The sequence below is a fragment of the Balaenoptera ricei genome, chromosome 14, assembly GCF_028023285.1.
Source record: "Balaenoptera ricei isolate mBalRic1 chromosome 14, mBalRic1.hap2, whole genome shotgun sequence".
Lineage (NCBI taxonomy): Eukaryota > Metazoa > Chordata > Mammalia > Artiodactyla > Balaenopteridae > Balaenoptera > Balaenoptera ricei.
The window spans coordinates 22,275,708-22,296,861 of NC_082652.1; the positions used below are offsets into that span (position 1 = coordinate 22,275,708).

Consider the following 21,154-nt stretch of genomic DNA (forward strand, 5'->3'; position numbering starts at 1 on the left):
CCTGGAAAATGGCTTTTCCCAGATGGACGTGTTAAGAGCCTTGGATCTTTGAATGACTGAAACCTACTGGCCTGCTTTGGATACTTATGCGGCTCCAAGAAGAGACCAGACTGACCACAAGGCCAACAGGTGATGGGTCTGGGGCTCTTCACATCTCCTCCCCAACAACAGAAATGTGCTCTGACCCCACACAAGGCAACGAAGGCAATCTTAACCAAGGCCTCCATTTTAGTCTTAGGCTGTTTACCTAATTTTCAAACTCTAACCCCATAACATCAAGGAAGCACAATAACCAACCACTACCACTTGAGTACGAAATATAAAAACGGTTCCCCTCCTTAGCTGTCACTAAGGCAGACCTGCATCCTGAAGTGTGTGGAGCCTCAGAGGCCCACCAACTCCACCACTGCTGGGAGGGGCGTTCACAGAGGGCCCTGTGACCCAAAGCTCCCTCAGAGGGCTCCCAGCCACGGATCCCCAACACAGTGCCCCCCACTGCAAATCCGACAGACCTGGGCTATGACGTCCCCTTGAGACACGGCTCAGGGTCAAAGTGACACTCAAACCCCCTTTCCTTGCCAGCAGCACCGTGACCAACACCGCACTGTCACATCTTGACCGTTCAGATTTCCTCACACATGACGCTTGAATGAGCTGTGATCTGGGGGGTTGGGGGCATGCTCCAAGTAGATGTGCAGTGGCTGCAGAACAGAGGCCGAGAAGGATGATGGTTTATAAACATTTGGAATTTTATTTAAAAAAAAAAACATCACAACCATGAACACTGTTACAGAGAGGCCCTCTTGGTTCTCCACAATGATAACTGAGCATGCTCACAAGGGATTCCCATTGTTTAGTCTTAGTTAGTTAAACAACCATCTTTAAAAGAAGGAAAAGAAAAACTCGGCACACTACCATTTAACTTGTTTTAATGTTTCTTCACAAATGGTGAAAAATACTAAAGTACAGACAGGAATAATCATAATGTTGTGGCCAACATTATAAATATGGAATTATAAATTTAAAACATTTTCTGGTTTAAAAAATAAATCTGGTAGTCAATGCAGCTCTGCGGGGTCTCTGCGTCTAGTAGGGCCGGTCTCTGCGTTCCTGACGGTGCTCGCCTCTGCACGGCAAAAAGGAAAAAGGGGCAATGTGTTAAAATGGAGAGAGGAAAGGAAGCCCTTCCACAGCCCTGAGCTGAGCTTCCTGCCTCATTCGCACAGAGCGGGTGAGACCTGCTCCAAAGGTGGGAATGGCCTGCCGCCCAATGGGCCCTGTGCTCCACAGCTGATTCTACCACCACATACTTATCCATTTTTCCAGGTCCTCCACGCCCGCCTCTTCTTCCTCCCATCTGTTCCATCAAAGGTCCAGGGGGTCCCCCAGGGCCACCTCGTCTTCCTCCACCAAAGCCACCGCGGTCCATGCCCCGGGTGCCACGGAAGCCACCTCTGTCTCCACCACGGCCACCTCTGAACATTCCACCAGGACCACCTCGATCCATGAGGCCACCTCTTCCTCCCCGCATGCCACCAGGGCCACCTCTGCCACGGTCACCGCCTAAAGGTAAGGGAAAGTACAGGAGAGGCCAGCTCAGTGCTAAGACAGAGAGAATGGGTGAATGCAGAGGTCCCCTCAGGATCTGCTGTCTTCCCCCACAGCAGAAACGGATACTTACTCACCCGAACACCTGGGTCACAATTTAGAACTGATGATGGAACTACAGGTGACCCTTGAACAACAGGTTTGAGGTGCATGGGTCCACTTATACATCGATTTTTTTTTCCACTAAATATAAACTACAGTACTACATGATCTGAGGTTGGTAGAATCTGAGGATGTGGAACCACAGATATGGAGGGAGGGCCGACTAAAGTTTTAAGTGGATTTTTTTTGACTGCACAGAGGCCCGGCGCCCCAACCCCCGCATTGTTCAAGGGTCAACCGTGTAACTTAAAGAGCCACAGTGTCCAGGGCTGCACTTGCTGAAATCACCAACCTGGTCTGGGCAGCTGAATTTTGTTTACCAAGCCCACCAAGTTAACACAAGAGGTTTAGTGCCAAGAAGCTGAGGGTACCTACCCGGGGGTGGGAAAGGTGGTGGGAGGAAGCCTTCAGGCTTTGGGGCCTTACACTGGTTGCACTCTGTTCTCCACGCAAAGTTCTGGTTTCCACACCCCCTGCATAAAGTTACATAACAACAGTATCACTTATTGAACAAGTGAAGGCACCACCTGAGCAGAAACCACCATAATCACTGAATCCCGGGGTCCAACACCACTAAGAGGATCAGTCCACAGAAAACGGCTTTTGAGCCGTAGCCTCAGGCAGCAACACACCATAGCACCAGAGTTTGATCCAGCGAAGTGTCTGTACAACCATGTGGGCCTGAGTCGAATGGACTGTGACCTTCTCCCGAAGGCTCCAAAACAGCCGGTAAAGGACCGACTAGGCCACCCCCGCCACCCCCAGCAGAGCCATCAGGGTCATCATTACGCTCCTCCGGATGAAAAGAATCCAGCAGGCCTCTCCAGAATGGGAATGGGGCAAGATGTAGGGAGACTGCACTAGTGTCAGTGTGCCCGGAGAAGTACATACGGATTGGGGCACTGCCAGTCTCCAGCTCGGTGCTGGACGTTTCCTCCTCCAGACGGGTTCCCTCGGGAACCGCGGGGCCCTCTTGGTGGGAAGCCTCCTCTGTCTCCTCCACGGCCTCCCATGCGACCCATGGGTCCTCCAGGACCTCCTGGGCCTCCTGGACCTGCAATAAGAAAGCATAAACCACCTCTTTGCAGCACCAGATGTGCTACAGGCATACGTCTCATGAAGGGACTCAGAGATCACAGCTGTCGCTGCCCCATCACCTGGCCCATACTTTCCCACAGACCCGAGGGCTAGTCACTGTCGTCACTGCAGTTAGCTCCACAACAACTTGAGGAGGGCAGATGAAGAGAACAGCCCAGGGCTAAACCCCAGGCAGCGTGGTTCCCTGGGGATTCCAGCCTCCCTGACCAATCAACCCACCCATCCTCTTCTTTTTCTTTTACTCCCACCAACTTTTACCATCAGCATCCAATAGTCTAGTATCGATTCTACACACCTTTTCAGTATTGCTAATGGGCTTGCCTTCACTCTAGAAACCAAGTTCCTCAAAGACAAGTGTACTAAAAAACTTCCAAAGCAACACAGAAACAGCTCAGAGACAGTATCCAGTAAAATACCTCCTCGGAGCGGCGGCGGCATCCCTCTGCCCTCACGGGGGGGCATTCCTCCCCGCATGCTGTTCATTGGAGGCTTCTTCCGAGCAAGAGAAACTTTAAGTTTGCTCCCTTGAAAATCCTTCCCTGAAACAAGATTAACAGAACGCCAATTACTCCCAACCTCCAACTCTTAGTCCCCTTGAGGGACTAGGCAAGGTTAGATGACTCCTTTTTCACCAACCCCACCCTATTATCAAACCAACCATTCCTGCTTCATCAAGTGTGCCCACCCATGATGTTCCCTAAGATTTTTACAGGCAAGGCCAGAAAAGCCTTTAAAAGAAACAAACAGAAAAACAAAAAATAGGGTGAGAAGCAAGGACAAGTAGAGCAGGAAGTGGCCAATAGAGGAGAGGCAGAACTTTCTGACACTTTAAAGTTGGTTTTGTGTGAAGTGAAATTCCAGCATCAATGTCAAAGCCACATATATATGTAAATGCAAATGTATACGGCTGAGATGTCTGTGGGACTTTCTGCACCTCTGACATCTGTGCTTAGACAAGAATGACAACTTTAGCATGAGGCTTTGAACAACGACTGAACGTAAGGGATCTCTTAACCCATGGTCAGTGCCCGGGCCCTCACGTGGCTGAGGGGAGCGCGACAAGCACTTCCCAGCAGCCATCCAGTGCTCCTCCAGGAGAAGAAAGAGGGTCTTCTTGCTCCTTTGGCTCTTGAGGTCCTCCTTCCTGCCATGCCCTATAGCCACACAGAGGGAGAACCTATCTGTCCCTGGTCCCTAGAACCACTTTAAGAGAACAACATTCTAGCAGCCAGAATTAAATACATCAGAGCAAGACCCTTTCTTAACCCACAAGCTGACACAGGCAACACTTGCTACCAGACCCTCTGTGTGCCCCAGAGGAGGCAGAGCTAAGAAGGCTAGGAGCACACGCTTGTTGACCTAGGGTTCCTACCATCAAACCACTCGACAGCAGTTTTGGCAGTTGGCGGGTCTTCATAGGATACAGTAGCATCGCCTTTGGGCTTTCCTGTTTCCTTGTCCAAATAGATATGGATCATGGGTTGTCCAGTCCTCTTGTTTATCTAGGCATAAAATAGCATAATTAAGCTGTGACCAGAATATACTAGTTTTCAGGGCAAAAAATCCATGTGAAATTTTTTTCCCCATCCAAGTTCTTTAAACTGTCAAAAGCAGTAAATTTTCCAGACACACATTCAGAAGGATGTTGTTATAGTTTATCTCTGAGTGGTGGAATTATGGGTAACTTATTTCCTAAATAGCTACCACAACTCTGTACTTAGAAGACTTTTCCTCTTAGATGTGTTTCATCATAAAACCAAAATAGGTTTTATCATAAAACCAAAGTTCCAAATTGTGTATATGAACAGTACAGGTCCCACTCCTTCCCCAGCCACCTTTTCCTGTGTCCATGCACCTGCCCCAGCACCCTGTGGGTCACACTAACAGGCACCCAGTGAGCAGCCACCTCTTAGGACTCAGTCAGGCTTTGATGCCATCATATAAGACACACATCACATAAAGTAAAAATTACCCTGAAACATTAAGTACAACATACAGGGCTGTGAGTGTGCTAAAAGGAGTCTTGATTATCTCAAGTTCAACACAGCCAGTTTTTCCTCCAGAGACAGAACAGCTGACTAGTTTTTCAGCTCAACACCAGATGCAAGTGGCTTGAATTCAAGAGCCACACTGCACAAGAATATGGCTTTATGTGTTTTTTGCATATGATCAAACTCTTATCTGCATTTATAAATAAATTATATACATATATATATATATATATATATATATATATATATATGCTGATACCTATGTTTCACATAAACACTGAAAGGAAATGTGGCGAAATAGTGGTATGAATGATGGGGTATGTCAGTTTAAAATCTTTAATTTTACAAAACTTTGATAGTAAACACTGCTTTCTTAACTACAAATAAACCCCACATACCCAGATAAACAACATATAAATCACAAGTAGAGAGAAATCTCCTTATATGATTTAAGATTTACCAAAATCGCTGAATCAGAAAATGCCGTTCAAAATAGACCATTAACTAAAAAATAAATCTAAAAATAAAATAAAGATCTGCAAAACTTTTAAGGAGATTGGCTTTACCAAAGACCTAATAAATGGAGAAATACAATGTTAATGGGGAGTGGGGGGCGGGGAACTACTCAGTACTATAAAAATATCAATTCTCCTCAAATTCTTATAGATTCGGTGACTTCCCCGCAGTGGTTAAGAATCCGCCTGCCAATGCAGGGAACACGGGTTCGATCCCTGCTCCAGGAAGATCCCACATGCCACGGAGCAACTAACCCCGTGTGCCACAACTACTGAGCCCTCACGTGCAGCAATGAAGACCCGATACAGCCAAAATAAATAAATAAAATTCTTACAGGTTCAGTAAACATCCAATAGATTTTTGTGTTTTTTTTTGCCGCTCTGCACAGCATATGGGATCTTAGTTCCCTGACTAGGGATCAAATGAGTGCCCCCTGCAGTGGAAGTGTGGAGTCCTAACCACCGGACGGCTAGGGAATTCCCCCAATTGGGTTTTTTTAAGGAACTTCATAAACTGGTTCTAAAACATATGTATATATATAGAAGAGCAAGGAGTAAACAACAAAACATTTCTGAAGAAAAAGAATAAAATGGAAGAATTTGCCTTACTAGGTATCAATATTGAGCAGAGTAATTAGCAGTGCTACTAGCATAGGATCACGCAAATTAACCAAGTATACAAAACAGCCAAGAAACAGCTCCAGGTAGAGGTGTACTTTCTATGTGAAAGCATTATATACCACCAGGGAGAAGATGGCTCTTTCAAAAGATGTTGCGGAATAAAAGGTCTTGCAAATGGAAAAAAATACACAAACCCGTAAGGTAATGACCTCTAAGTTCAACTACAGTAAAATTAAGAACTTCTACTCATCAAAAAAAAAGTGAATAAGTGGGCCACAGGGAATTCCCTGGCGGTCCAGTGGTTAGGACTCTGCCCTTTCACTGCTGAGGGCACAGGTTCAATCCCTGGTCGGGGAACTAGGATCCCGCAAGCTGTGTGGCACGGCCAAAAAAAGAAAAAAGTGAGCCACAAGCTGGGAGACCTGTATTTGCAACAAAGACAAGAATCAGCATTCAGACAATAAAGAACCACTAATAAATCAACAAAGGACAAACAACCCAATGAAAAATGCGTACAAAACACAAACAGGCATTTCAAAGAAGATAGCGTGCCATTATAACATTACTAATGATCAGGGAAAAGCAAATTAAATTACATTTCCATTTTCTTCTACCGGATTAGTGAAAGTTAAAAAAAAAGGTGATTCCCAGTGAGGGTGTGGCAGGTGTGCAGTCAGAGTGCCAGTGGGAGTCTAAGCTGGTCAGCCAGACAGTTATTTTGAGGTTAAACACTGTACACATCGTAAGAACCAGCAGTTCTACACCTGGGCATAGTGGGTTCTCATTATCTGTGGGTTCAGATTTGCAAATCTGCCTACTCATCAGTATTTTGCCTACCAAAATCAATACTTGTGGCACTTTTTGTGGTTACTTGCAGACATGCACAGAGCGTGAAACACATGTTGCCAGATGCACATGTTCCCAGCTGAGAAGGAACAAGATGACGCTCTCCCCTCTCGTTCTAGCTCTCTCTAGAAATGACCAGAGGACAGAGACCGGGAGGATGGGGCAGTGTTCTGTAAGAAGTTCTGGCTCTGGGACTAAATGGATGAATAGGAATACCAACTTGGGCAAGTCTCATTTCTGAATCTTTTTTTCTTTGTAAAATAAAGTGAGTAGGATCTATCAGGATGAATTTTTTAAGAATTTATGATTATAATATATGTGAGATGTGTATGTGTATATGTGTACATACTTCCCCCAGGGACAGTGGCTCAGCATTCACTAATTCAGTGTTTATAGTGATTTTATAGAACTTAACTACCATGAATAACAAGAATCAACTATATACACAATAGAGAAACTAGCACACCAGGAGATAGGTACAAGGACATTCAATGGAGCATGGCTTATAAACTAAAAAGTTAGAAGCAGCCTGTTAAGAGAATTTACGAATAACTTGTGATATATTTATGAATGAAATACAAGATGCCCAGACTTTTGAAATTTTGACCTAGGGACCCCCCCACACTTTTCAAAATCCCAGTTTCTCTTAGTTTTCCTCATCTAATTAATAACCCCACCACCATTACAGCAGCTCAGACCAAACCGTTCTAGCCACACTAGCTTCTTTTGAGTTTGCCAGGCAAGCTCCTGCCTCACTATCCCCTCCACTATTCTGAAATTATTTCCCTGCTCCTAGTGGCTCTGTTCCTCATTTTATCCCTGTTCTATCTTGCTGTATTTGTTTTCCTCCCTAACAATCACGATCACTGAACATAGCACAACTATATTCCTTTTTACAGTATGTTCCCCACTATATGTAAACTCCAAGGGTTCTTATCTGTTTGTTCCCAGTATACTGCCTTACAGTAGTGTTTAATAAATACTCTTCAAAATTATGTAAAACAAAATATTACTGAGGACACATCTATAAAGTAAAGAAAGGGAATGATAAATTTCAGGATGGGAGTTGAGAGAAGGGGTAAAACTGGGAAGGGAAGACATATACCAGGTACTTCAAAGGTACTCATAAAGCCGTACTTCCTATGCTGGGATATGGATACGTAAGTGTTCATTATTTTTAAAACTATGTCATATTCTATATCTCACAATAAGTAATGTTCATGTTAAGTAGTCTTACAATTAACATGATAATTATAAAAATGACCCTGAGTTATCAAGTATGCTTAATCATGTTTAGCTTTTCTTTTCTATAAAAAATTTTTGTTTTTTGCTTTTTGTATTTTAAGGAGCAAACCACAATATGGACAGTCCAGAAGGGAAAGTCAAGCAACTTCAGAAACTCTCAAGTCAATTCTCTTTAAAATGCTCTGTGGTTGAAAGATCTGCCAAATCACATGGTCACGCTTTTACTTACCTTGACAACTCCACACTGCTTAAAGAAGTCTGCCAGATCATCTAGAGTCACATTGTCACTTAATCCTTGCACATAAATTGCACTGTTGTCACAGTCTTCATCTGGATCTACAGGTGGGCCTTCCAGAGAAAAGTAGACAAAGGGAGTTATTGTCATGTATCCATAAGGGCTTATTAACCAATGGTCACTACTGCCCACTGGTATTCATCACAAAGCTAAGAGAACTACCAACCCTACCAGTAAGAATGACATGGAACTCTTGGTTTAGTTTATTTTTATTTAAGGTGGTTATGAGTAGTCACTCATGATAAAGGAAGCCCCAAACTGCTCTTGACAGCAAGAGTATCCCATTGATTTACCAGGCTGTTGAACCCCAACACGCACTTGCTTCTGTGCTATTCATTTATAAAGCACAATATAAAAATCAGGAATTCGGAATTACCTAAATCAAGATCTGGTCCTTCGTCCATGGGTCCTGCCAACCAGGAAAGATCATATAAAATACTGTTAGTGCACGTCTTGCAAGCTACAAACCTTACAAACACACATAGCTATCTACTACACCACCATTTGATGGGGCTTCATTAAATTCAAAATGACCCGCACTGCTAAAATGGAGCAGTGCCCCTTTAACATTTGTGAAAGGTTTGCTAGGGTTTGCTTTTTCTTTGCTGGTTTGCTTTTAAACCATTAACCAAATACACTCTCAATGCTTATGTGCCAAATTAGTGTTAAATTTAAGTCAAATTTTTTCCTCCAAATAAACCAAATTTTAAAACTGTATTCTCCCCCATATTACAGAAGCAGCTGCTCAATACTTCAAGTTACCCTTCGTTTTGTAACCATAGGTTAACCTTATTACCCCTAAGACAATGCCGGCAGTACCCATTAGTCTCTTTTGTATAGATCATTTTTAAACCGCTTATGAAACTAATATAAAATTATAGTTTTCTAAAAACTGACGGTATTTTTTTTAAACACTATCCATGGTAATACTCAAAAACTTACCACCAGGCTTATTGAAGCCACCTCGCTCTCCAGCGCTGCTGGGGGGATAAACGAAGAAATGAAGGCCTTTCCCTTTAAAAGCCAGTACCGCTCTGAGCCTTGGGGGGGCTCGTGGGGAAGAAGGGCACTGGCTAAACACATCTCCAAACAATGCATCTCTCTCATCTTGTCACTATGCCTTTCTTCAGGGCAGCTCGCTCAAATTTCCTTTATATACAACCTTGCTCGTCTGATTGTACACACCACTGTGGTTGGTTCCTTTCATTTCGGGGGGCTGGTATTAATAGTGCAATACTTGGCAAACTGGGGGAAAAAATACATCCCAAACACCCACCCCGTCAGCTGAAAAACAGGGAGAGCTTGGTGTGGAGAGAAGTAGCAAGCTGGGGTAACTGCTGTGATGAATCTTTTCATGTTCATAAAGGTGCACCCTCAACCTCTCCCAGGGGAGAGTCAAGTGAGGCCCCGGGCTTCCTAACAAGTCACAGTATAATAAAGCAGGAGACACCAAAGTAAAGGCCTACAACACACACCAGAGGACACATCCAGCCGATCTTCAGCATAAAGCCATACATTTCAGGGCACTAATGGGTTTAACAATCGCTGTGAAAGGAGAATTTACAACAAATACCAAGGCTCCACGGACTGGGGGTGCAACTTTATAGACATATCAGTTGAAAACAATGACAATGGCAGTATAAAATCACCGCCTTACACATCTTAAAGGGGGAAGAAATATGAATTGGGCCTTTTTGTTTTTTAAAAAATTAAATAAAGGCAGCTCCTCAGTGGGAGGCCCTGAGCTTTTTCTAACCAGTATTGCACCTTTAATACCTGAATATACAATTTCAAGCTGTTGCATGCAGCTTTGTTTCCTTTTTAAAAGTACACACCATAAAATGTTCTCTCTCTTTAAACACAAAAGTTTACACTTTAATGTTACACAATTCTAGAGTATTATACCTCCTCTGGTTCATTACCAAACAACAAGTATGCAGTTACCAAAGTTACAGAAGGATTCCATTTATACAATGAATACATTTTGTTAAAAATATTCTATGTATATTTTTCCTCTCCATATGGACACCGTGTCTAGTCCCACTTTTCATTATGCTGCCGGCTGAGTACTGAGTACGGGTACTTTTTAAGTATTGAAGTGTATACAAGGCTCTCACTTTGTAACCTGTAGCATATAAATGCGACAAAGCATGTTAAAAAGTTTCCACGTTTAACAGCCAACGAAAATATCAAAATACTGAGGCAATGAAAAAGGGCATGTTAACAACATTGAGTGCCTTACCTGCAGAAGACACTGAAAACCATCACCACACCACAATAAAAAAGAGGGGAGAGGGGAAAGCCCTTGTCCTGTCCCCAAAGGATCCAACCGACTGCTTCACAGTCTGTTGAAAAACCTATGAGGAAAGCCATGATGTTTTCTATGGCTTCAGGAGAGACTTCTCACCCAGAAAGAGGGAACCCCTCTACTAGCAAAGTCTAGCAAAATTAGTAGAATTATTACTTCTGGAGAATTAAAATGAATAAACTTGAAATTGGTTTTGCAATCAAAAAATACTAAGGATTCTAGGTGATTGGAAACGTGATGATAGTGATTTTAAGTGTCTACATCTACTTAAAACATCCATAGAGAAGGTGAAACCTTTATAATGGAATGACACTCTTCAAATCAGAATATTAATTTTACTTTATACCAAATTATTCATAAGTTTTTGCATCTTGTAAAATGACTTTCTTCCAATAAAGATTTCACCGAAGACTTTTTAAGTTATGCAGAATATGCAAAACAGTATTTTAAACCAGTATTGTTCAATAGTAAACAGACTGCTAATGTAAAAAATAAAGACCAACTTTTTAATGTATTTAATCTTGAACTACATTTCTAAAGAAATTCTATTCAGTTTTTCCTTGAACCTACAGTGGCACCAAATCCAATTTATACTTACATTAACATTCTGCATAACTTTTTAACTATTTATATAGGGACAGAACACACACAGAACTAAGCCTTCTGGATTATGTTAACCAACATTATACCTCACCTTCATCAAAGTATAGACACCAGAAAGGGAAGAGGGTATGGGAGAAGGGAGGGGAAGGGCAGGCACAAGTAGCAGGGTTATGTTACTGATCTAAACAAAGTTTTCTAAACCAGATTGTGCCATAAATTAAAATGGTCAAACCGATTTAGACTTCTCAAAATCTCCAATGGGAAGAGTGATCCCATAATTATATACATTACTCTTCAAAAAGCTATTGGACTTCTTGTGTACCAGGTGCACCTCAGGCCATAGTTCAAGGGTTATGGGACCAAGATCTTCATCATTATGTTCAACAGTTCCGAGTACAAAAAGAAGTTGGGGACAAACATTGTGGAAGACAGCTGCATTCCTTTTTTGCAGTATATATACCAGGTATTTCAAGACAACCATTCAGAAGCAATTAGTTAAATACCTAGGGTTGTTATAAGAGTTGTGTGTGTTCCATCCCAAGTCTATTACCCACAGAGGCTTTTGACCTCTGGAAACCATGAAGGGAACTGAAAGCTCTAGTTTCAAAACCATTCTTTGTTCTCCCCATCCCAACCAAGCAGATTGGCACTGAAAAAAGCAAACTGCCTCTATAGATATGCCACAGAGATGACATTTCCATGTTTTGGAAGATGGCTTGGGCTCATCAGATTATCCATGGAAATGCAGAAATAAATTTCTTATGTCTTTCAGTCCCTTCTTGCCATTGAAAATCCTATGGATGAAACAAAATTAGGTAAAAGGAGAAAAGGTTTGCTCTTACCCCATTCCACCGCGTCCTCCTCCCCGCCCACCTCTGCTCATGCCTCCACGATCAAATCCCCCTCTTCCCCTGCCCCGGTTATCAGGGCCACTCATGCTCCGGTTCTCTCCTGGTCCGGAAAATCCTCCAGACTCCTGCCCATAAACACCCATGCTACTGGGGTGGTCCTGTCGGAATGAACCTGAGGAAAGAGTCACATCTGTAAGCCGTGGACCAGCATTTACACCACTGCCTGTTGTACTTTCTCCTGGAATCATAGAATTCTCAACTGCAAGGCACAAACCAAGGTACCATCTTCTTTAGACCTGATTAAGCACCCCTGATCAGCGGGCTTTTTAAAGTTCAACAAGAACAGCTGGCTCATTAAGGCTGAAGTAACCTCATATAGTTCGTCTAGAATAGACCACTCCCAAACAAAAAAAGGACTCTGGTCAACAGTTTACAGGGTTCTGTATCCTAAGATGTCTTTAAAAAGTTGCTTCTTAAGAGTGGCCCCCGCTTGCCACAACTAGAGAAAGCCTTCGCACAGAAACGAAGACCCAACACAGCCAAAAATAAATTAATTAATCAATTAAAAAAAAAAAAGTCGGTGTAAGTTACATGCATGTAATTGTTTAAAAAAAAAAAAAAAAAAGTTGCTTCTTTAAACCACACTCAAGAAACAAAAATGGAGCCAGGTTTCTTGGGGGTTGCTAAGGGGTAGTCTCCATCAAGTAGCACTACTCATCTCATTGTCATAATGAGACATACTCAGAATGGAATTTAGTTAAAAGACAACAACAATCCAGGTAGAGATCAAACTGTGAAGACAGTTTTTTGAGTTTTTGGTTGCTTTTCCACATAAAACTGTAAGCATTCTGTGAAACTTTTTTTGGTTTGTTTTATGAATGTAAACAAAAACAAAACATAGCATTTTGTTAACTATCAAAATTGCAGTAGTCTTCAATAGCTACCTGCTCACTCTCTCTTAATAAGCTGGGGTGGGCAGGCCATAAGAAATGCTGGCTTCACTCACTGCATATAACCTCCCCAAAGAGAGCAGGGCTGGCAGTCTACAACGTTTTCTCTGGTCAGTTACAAACTCTCTTTTCTTGTAAGGCATACTAATAACAATTAAATTGGAGAAAAGCCAGGATATTAGCCAGGATATGATACCTTCAAGATGCATCCTGGAGTTCAAAAGTACACAACAGTAAAGAGCATTTCCCCATTTCAGAAACTCCAAACATAACCATTCTTATTTGGTTTTCTCTCTTAGCAACTCACTCTGCTGCCCGTAGCTGCTGCTCTGTTGGCTATATTGACTTGGAGCCTGGCTGTAGGATCCAGTTTGGGGGGGGTAACTAGTGGGCGGCTGCTGCCCATAGCTGCTTTGTTGACCATAGCTACTCTGTTGTCCATAGCTGCTCGGCTGCCCATAGGTGTTCTGCTGGGAGTAACTGCTCTGATCATAACTAGTCGGCTGTGTAGAAGAATAGCTGAAAGTAAAAAAAAAAAAAAAAAAAGAGCTTGTTAGAAAGGAGAGACTTGTTATTTCTTCTAGTCCCCTAAACATGAGACATTAATAGTACATGGCATAGAAATCCTTTAAAATGCAGTTACTTTCTACATATTAACATACAATGAATTTAAAATAAGCAAGTATTTTTGTATTCAGAATAAAGCTCTGAATGGAAGGGAGAGGATATTATTAAAAACAACCCATCTATAAAATGTACAACCCTAGAGCGTCTCCTTTACCCCCACCCTCATTAAAACAATAGTTATTCTCAACCAAATTCAAGGCAAATTTGGGAGTTTAGGTGCTTCCTGTATTAAGGGAAAAATAGGCAGATGTGCTGCCAGGGAAGGTTGCCCCAGCAAAAAGGCACTGAGAAAAATGAGGCAGTTAAGTGCGGTATTCAGTTCTAAGGCTGCCTCCAATAATTCCCTTGAGTGATGACAATTTTTCTGAAGCTAAAAGGCCACTTGGTGTGTGTTTGGCCATTTTTCTCTTGAGGATAAGTCTAAGTTTCAAATTGCTTTGGTATGTATACAGTTTCAAACTTTCAGACATGCCTGATCATCTACAAAATCTGGGCATTAATAAAGAAAAGATGGACAAGGAAATGTCAGTATCAAGGCGTTGTATGAAAGATGAGTTATTACATTGATATTCATCTTCACACATGTCAACTACAGGGCAGGGAAACTAAACAAAGATACATTCTTACACAGAAATAAAGCTTGAAAGAACTGGTATTAAACTCTGGATGAACCATGATAATGAAAAACCAAAAAGACAACACATTTTACAATTATAATTCTAAGAACAACAATTTTAAGTATCACCACCTCCCTCACCACAGCTGTTAAGTATTCAAAGGCCTCTCTTCACACCAAGTGCACCTATTCCACTAGCCAGATTAAGTGCTCTCAGCATGACAGCTGTGGGTGGGCCCTGTGGAAGAACTGCTAGAGCCCTGCCCACTGCTGCTCCAAGCTGAACAGAGACACTTACCAGTCAGCTGTATTTGCTCATAAGCCTGCTCATGTCTGCTGTACTTTAATGTATAAACCAATGAAATGAGTACAAAAAGGGGAACTGTTAATTCTACCAAAACTAAGTTAACACTTTAGGACACAATTCAGACAATTCATTTGAAAACTTGCATCAAATTAAATGTGAGAACTTGCAGTTCTTCCTCTACTTTAAAGAAACCAAAACTGGACATTGTAGCTGCTGGTGTGGTTAATGTACGACAAAATACAGAACAAGTAAAGTCTTAGTCAAAAGGAGGGGCCTTGGCCTAACCGTTAAAAGGCTGGTGCATGGACTTCCCTGGTGGCCCAGTGGTTAGGAGTCTGCCTGCCAATGCAGGGGACACAGGTTTGATCCCTGGTCCGGGAAGATCCCACATGTCATGGAGCAACTAAGCCCGTGCTCCACAACTACTGAGCCTGCGCTCTAGAGCCCACGAGCCACAACTACTGAGCCTGTGTGCCACAACTACTGAAGCCTGCACGCCTTGAGCCCGTGCTCTGCAACAATAGAAGCCACTGCAATGAGAAGCCCACGCACCGCAACGAAGAGTGGCCCTCACTCGCTGCAACTAGAGAAAGCCCGCACGCAGCAACGAAGACCCAATGCGGCCATAAATAAATAAATAAATGTATTTAAAAAAAAAAAAAAGCCTGGTGCATGAATGAACCTTTAAATATAAAATGATTAAGGTGAACTTTCTTTTTTCGAAAAAATAATGCCCTGCACTTTACCCAGCTCAAATGCATCGGAGAATGTGGCTTCTATGGTTCTGTTTACCTGCTTTCATTGTTTCTCATCTGAATAAACTAAAAGAAAAAAATTAAAAGAAAAAACCTAGAGTGATAAAAACGTATTTAGAGAAGAGTTTTTGACTGTCGGGCACTGCTATCAGAACTTAGGACTGAGGTTTTAATGTACAATATGTGGTCAGGCTTATCACTGGGAGAGTAAGATAACGTAGCCCACCTGAGGAAGCAGAAGCAAGCTGGTCAGCCTGAAAAAAATCTGTTTTGTTATTCTACTAGCTCACTGGCCACAAGAACAAGAAATGAGAAGACTGACCTGGTAGGAGGATAGGATGGTGGTGCCGTGACTGGCTGCATGGGGTAGCTCCCAGGTACCTGGGGATAACTGTAGTTACTCTGTCCATATCCTAGGCTGGGCTGGTTGTAACCCCCTGTGCTAGATTGAGGTTGACTAGTCTCAGCGGGTTTGTTACCATCCTGCGGTCTAAAAGGAGAAATAAAAAAGTGAGACTTCTTTTTTCTCAACCACAAAACTCTTGGGTAAGAACTCTACAATCTATGAGCAATAAGCAATGTTAGTATTGAGCTTGGAAATATATACATTTGCAAAGTGAACTACATCAAAACCCAATGTCAGTCCAACTGTTTCTGCTGGAAGACAACACTAAAGATGGGGGAGACTTAATCTCATCCACAGAAGAGACATCTACATGCTCCATTCATTCCATATCAGCAGCTACAAAAGGCAGTTACAATACTTTGTGCTGCCCATTTAAGAGATGTGGGAGGGGAGGTGGTTTGTTCGGGAAGAAAATGCCTTTTCTCAAAAAGGACCATTAAAGACAAACAAGAAACTTTAACAATAATGCAAATTCTGGGTCAGAGTAACATTTACATAAGTCCATGGCATTTATAAGTTTGGGCAATCTGTGGGTTTATGTTTCTTTTTATGTTTCTCATCTATTAAGAACAGACCTGAAAAAAACATTTCCTAACTTGAACTGCCATAAATTAATCTAACCCTGCCTCAGTCTCCATAATGGAAATACCAGAGTAGGGCAGGGACACACACAGGGATGGAGACAGACAAACACACACACTCCTCTCACGCTCAGGTGAACTGGAAAACATCCTTGTTAAGGGACGAAAACCAATCTTAATCCCAAGGAAAAAAAAGAGGTTTCTATAATCCCTTTACCTTAACAGTTTATAACAGGGTTGTAGCAAAATGAGCATATGCTATTTTAAGCAAAGCCCAAGAATCAGCAGGCAGACCAGGGAGGATGTGGAAGCACCGGTTTCTCCAAAGAGCTGAAACGGGTCACAAGCCCCCTCTTTCCAGGGGAAAAGGGAGTAGCTATCACTGATCACAAGACAGCTGTTATAAAGTGTTAAGGATCGAAAAATTAAGAAAAAGGAACCAAAAAGGATGATTTATTCAAAGACCAATTAGTAATATACCCCCAACCCCCAGCTATGGCTTGGATATACTGTTGCAATGGAGCATCAAAGGGGACTTCAAACATCTGAGAACACTCTAGGTCAACTGAATTGGGACCCTACAGGAATCAGCTTAACACTAACCACTGCACAGGCTGTCTAGAAGAGGTAAACTACCAAGTAGCTCTGATTACTCACTGTGCATTTTAGAAGTAATCTCATGAGTGTTTGCCAGAGCTAATTTCTTACCTCTACAGCAGACAAAAAGTCTAGGTTACAAGTTGATCTCTTGTTTACTCCCTAAAAAGTCTTCTTTCAAACCACAATTCAATGTTCCTTCAAGACTGTATGCAGAAGCCACCTAAGTGCATTGCCTAAAGCAAAGACCTGAAATCTTCTGTTAAGTCATAATTAATACTGTTTACTTGCTAATCAGTCACGGAGTATGAACTTTTTTTTTTTTTTAAACATCTTTATTGGAGTATAATTGCTTTACAATGGTGTGACGGAGTGTGAACTTTGCTCAAATATTCACCCTATAGCAGGGCACCCAGTTAAGAATTTATACTTGCCTGGGATATTTAGATTACCAAGCCAATACATAATACAGAGAAAATCATGTCACCAACGTTTGACTTCTGGATATGGATATATCCTTTACTGACAACTGGATCGTGTGACTATTTCTTGAACCACATGATTCTACCCCCTACCCCAACTGTGAACTACAGTGTTTTTCCCAAAGAGAAAGGTGTTATCCATTTACAGGGTCAATAAAACCAAAGGTAAAAGCATCAAAGTACAATTCTATCAGTTGTTCTGTTGTGAGGAAACCACACTCAATTTTCTTCTGGGTTTAGCAAAGTAAATACAACAGCTTCCTCCTACCGGAAAGTCCACTCTTCTGAAACTAGACAACCCCACTCAGTGACATTCCTCATTTTGGCCCCTGGATGGCACCATTTCTCTACTAAATGAAGAGTATTGTTTGTGGTGTGACTGCACCTGGTGAAGAACAATTAGTTAACACCTAAGTATGTGAGTAAGCATTACAAAGGAACCAAGTCATACATTCTAAGTGAGGCTTGCTCTCTTTTCTGAAAGCCTGAGGTTGCTGCGTTCGGAGTAGGTGAGGGGGCCTTACCTTGCAGGCGCGGTGGCTGCTGGCTGCTGCCCGTAGGCTGGATAAGCAGGCTGAGTGCCATATGCAGACTGAGCTGCATAGGAGGCCTGGGTAGTAGTGACTGTAGCAGTGGTGGTATCATAAGCACCAGTGCCGTACCCCTGGACAGGCTGACTGTATGCCTGGGGGGCAGTTGGAGTAGAATATCCTGGAATAAAGGAGAGCTATGTCAGATTTCTGGCTCTTCAGAGACCTGCCTAGACACTCATTAACAAGACAATCTGTAAACCACCTACTTTCAACCATCATGATATTTAGCTCCTTTAAATATTTCCCCTTCAGTAAAAATAGCAACAAACCAATATTTAAAGTCTAAGTTCTCTGAAAATACTCAGTTTTCAGCAAAGCACTGTCTCTTTTGCTCTAAACCACACCTAAAAGAAAGGAGGAAAGAGAGTAGGCCAAAGAAAGTGCTGGTATAGAAAAAAGGGCTCCCTTTGCCCCCACCTCGAAAGCATTCAATAGGGGACAAGTCTGCTTTCACTAATTCTATACTGCAACAGGAATAAAATGTCCCAGAAAGGGAAGTAAAAGGCAAATGACACAACATCTTTAAGTAGCTATAAAATAATGATCCAGGTACAAGTTTTAGCATTAAAACCTATCATTTGGAATTATTTGCTTTCAGCCCCAAGCATCATGGGCAGTTCACGTTTAAGGGAACTGGAAATTGCAGAGAACATGTGTTTAATTTTCAGTGAGATGTTAACAATTGATTAAACACTCTAAGAACTGCTAATTTTGTTTCGGGTAACAAACAACTAAGAAAATGCTTGTAACCAGCACTAAGATTTGAAATGGCACATTAGTAATAAACACATACTACAAATTATATTTGCTTACGTACATATGACCAACAAAGGTTTTCCCTACTTAACTTTTCTGATAAATTATTTTAAATTAAAGTTAACATTCCCAAAATAAACATTGAAAAGGTAAATGTTTTTCACATAATAAAACCATTTGAGATTCTAAGCCCGTCATCAAATTACCCACCCCATTTCCCTTATTTACCCACCGCGAGCAAATGAGTCTTTTTCCTGCTCAGCAATACTGGAGATGGACTCTGCAGCCCCCTTGCTATTTCCCTAACCAAATATTACAGACCTGCTGTCACAGGCGTGCAGAGACCAAGCTAGGCTCTTTCCCTAGTTCCTGCCTCTGCCAAACCAGGCAGGATCCATGCCCTTTCTTTTCTTTCTTTTTTTGCCGTACTGCTCGGCTTGCAAGATCTTAGTTCCCTGACCAGGGACTGAACCCAGGCCCTGGAGTCCTAACCACTGAGCTGCCAGGGAATTCCCGGGATCCATGCCCTTTCACCTGGAACTTGGGCTTGGAATGTGACAACTCCCACCCCTGGACCTGCAGCTCCTAACTTGCGTCCCTTTCCTATAAGAAGTATTATAACCTTTCCTGGTGCTTGGCTTCCCTCCCTCCTACTCCTCCCTCATGGTCAATGAGCACAAGTTAAGCCATGCAATAAAAAGTTGGGTCTAGCTGTCAGCATTTATGTCCATCAAAGAAAAACCCAAATCTCACTAAAGTAAAAATGTTTCAGTACTTAAACTTCAGTTAGAATAAAGTGTCCTCACTATATACACAAAAATAAATACAAATACCAACTTAGCCAAATACCAACAAATACCAACAGCCAAAAAAACAAATACCAACTTCCCTTGGTACAATCTAAAGTGTCATCTTTTGTAGCACAGAGTATAATACTTTCTTCTCCATCTCAAACATTTTAGGGAAATTCTGAAATTAATTATACACATATTTCCTTCTCAAATATGTTGGGCTGAAGTGTATATGAAAGCGTATTTCACAGAACAGGGAGCCCCAAGCACTGGAAGTTTTTCAAGTTGGCATGTTATCCATCTGAACTGCTTATTTAATTTAAAAGTTCTTTGCAGAATCCTAATGTCAACCACATAAAGCACTCATTTATTTAACTGGAATCTAATTCCACCTACTCTGTTACTCCTACACAGATTTTTTTTTTCCCCTACATGACAGGCCATCTATAAGATTTACAAGAAGAGGACTTCCCTGGTGGCACAGTGGTTAAGAATCCACCTGCCAATGCAGGGGACACGGGTTCAAGCCCCAGTCCGGGAAGATCCTACATGCCGCAGAGCAACGAAGCCCGTGAGCCACAACTATTGAGCCTGTGCTCTAGAGCCCGCGAGCCACAACTACTGAAGCCCGTGCTCCGCAACAAAAGAAGCCACCGCAATGAGAAGCCCACGCACCGGAATTGAAGAGTAGCCCCCGCCTACGCCAACTAGAGAAAGCCCGCGGGCAGCAAAAAAGACCCAATGCAGCCAAAAATAAATAAATACAATTTAAAAAAAAAAAGATTTATAAGAACAATTAAAAAACAACAACAACAAAAAAAAGTGACAAGGGCAATAACTCGTGTCATAAAAGTATCCAGCAACAGAGCCTTGCAGTGCTGAAGATTACACTAATAGACACTGGGTTAATTAATAATCTTTTTTTTAAATTAATAATCTTTTAATTAATTGTAGTACCCACACAAGCAGCCAATCGAAATGAGCAAGAATTAAAAGAGTAAAATGATTTAATGACAGTAAAAAAGACCAACAGCAAAAAGACAACATATCTACTATGTGTTGATAAATTTAAGGAAAAAGGTAGTAAGAAACATCACACAAACCAACCAGAATTTTTGTTCAACGTCAATGATAAAAACTAAAGTCTAAGATTTCTATTCCAATTAATGAGTTGAGATTTATATAGCTCCCTTCTCATGAAGCTTAATTTTAAAATATTCTAGAAGTGTCTTTTTATATTTCTTCCAATAATTATCCAATGACTTTTTTAAAAATAAATTTATTTTTATTTATTTATTTATTAGTTTTGGCTGTGTTGGGTCTTCGTTGCTGTGTGCGGGCTTTCTCTAGTTGCAGCGAGCAGGGGCTACTCTTCGTTGTGGTGCGCGGGCTTCTCACCGTGGTGGCTTCTCTTGTTGCAGAGCATGGGCTCTAGAGCACGCGGGCTTTAGATGCGGCGCGTGGGCTCAGTAGTTGTGGCTCGTGGGCTCTAGAGCACAGGCTCAGTAGTTGCGGCACATGGGCTTCGTTGCTCCGCGGCATGTGGGATCTTCCCGGACCAGGGGTCGAACCCATGTCCCCTGCATTGGCAGGCAGATTCTTAACCACTG

At 42.1% G+C, this 21,154-nt stretch overlaps 1 protein-coding gene across 2 annotated transcripts in view; it reads right to left on the reverse strand.

The window, feature by feature from the left end:
* Positions 1-728: 728 nt before the first annotated feature.
* EWSR1 (EWS RNA binding protein 1) overlaps positions 729-21,154 on the reverse strand; it is a 28,793-nt gene continuing 8,367 nt past the window's right edge. Inside the window, exons 5-17 of one of the 2 annotated variants that reach the window (XM_059895430.1) lie at positions 17,929-18,115; positions 15,661-15,828; positions 13,341-13,552; positions 12,075-12,255; positions 9,264-9,298; positions 8,698-8,730; positions 8,256-8,374; positions 4,181-4,310; positions 3,225-3,347; positions 2,602-2,764; positions 2,086-2,183; positions 1,311-1,563; positions 729-1,126 (exon numbers count right to left, since the gene is read on the reverse strand). In XM_059895430.1, coding sequence (XP_059751413.1) covers positions 1,087-1,126; positions 1,311-1,563; positions 2,086-2,183; positions 2,602-2,764; positions 3,225-3,347; positions 4,181-4,310; positions 8,256-8,374; positions 8,698-8,730; positions 9,264-9,298; positions 12,075-12,255; positions 13,341-13,552; positions 15,661-15,828; positions 17,929-18,115 — 1,742 coding nt within the window. In that variant the 3' untranslated portion in view covers positions 729-1,086. Of the gene's footprint in view, positions 1,127-1,310; positions 1,564-2,085; positions 2,184-2,601; positions 2,765-3,224; positions 3,348-4,180; positions 4,311-8,255; positions 8,375-8,697; positions 8,731-9,263; positions 9,302-12,074; positions 12,256-13,340; positions 13,553-15,660; positions 15,829-17,928; positions 18,116-21,154 lie in introns of both variants that reach the window. The other variant, XM_059895429.1, reaches the window with a different exon arrangement.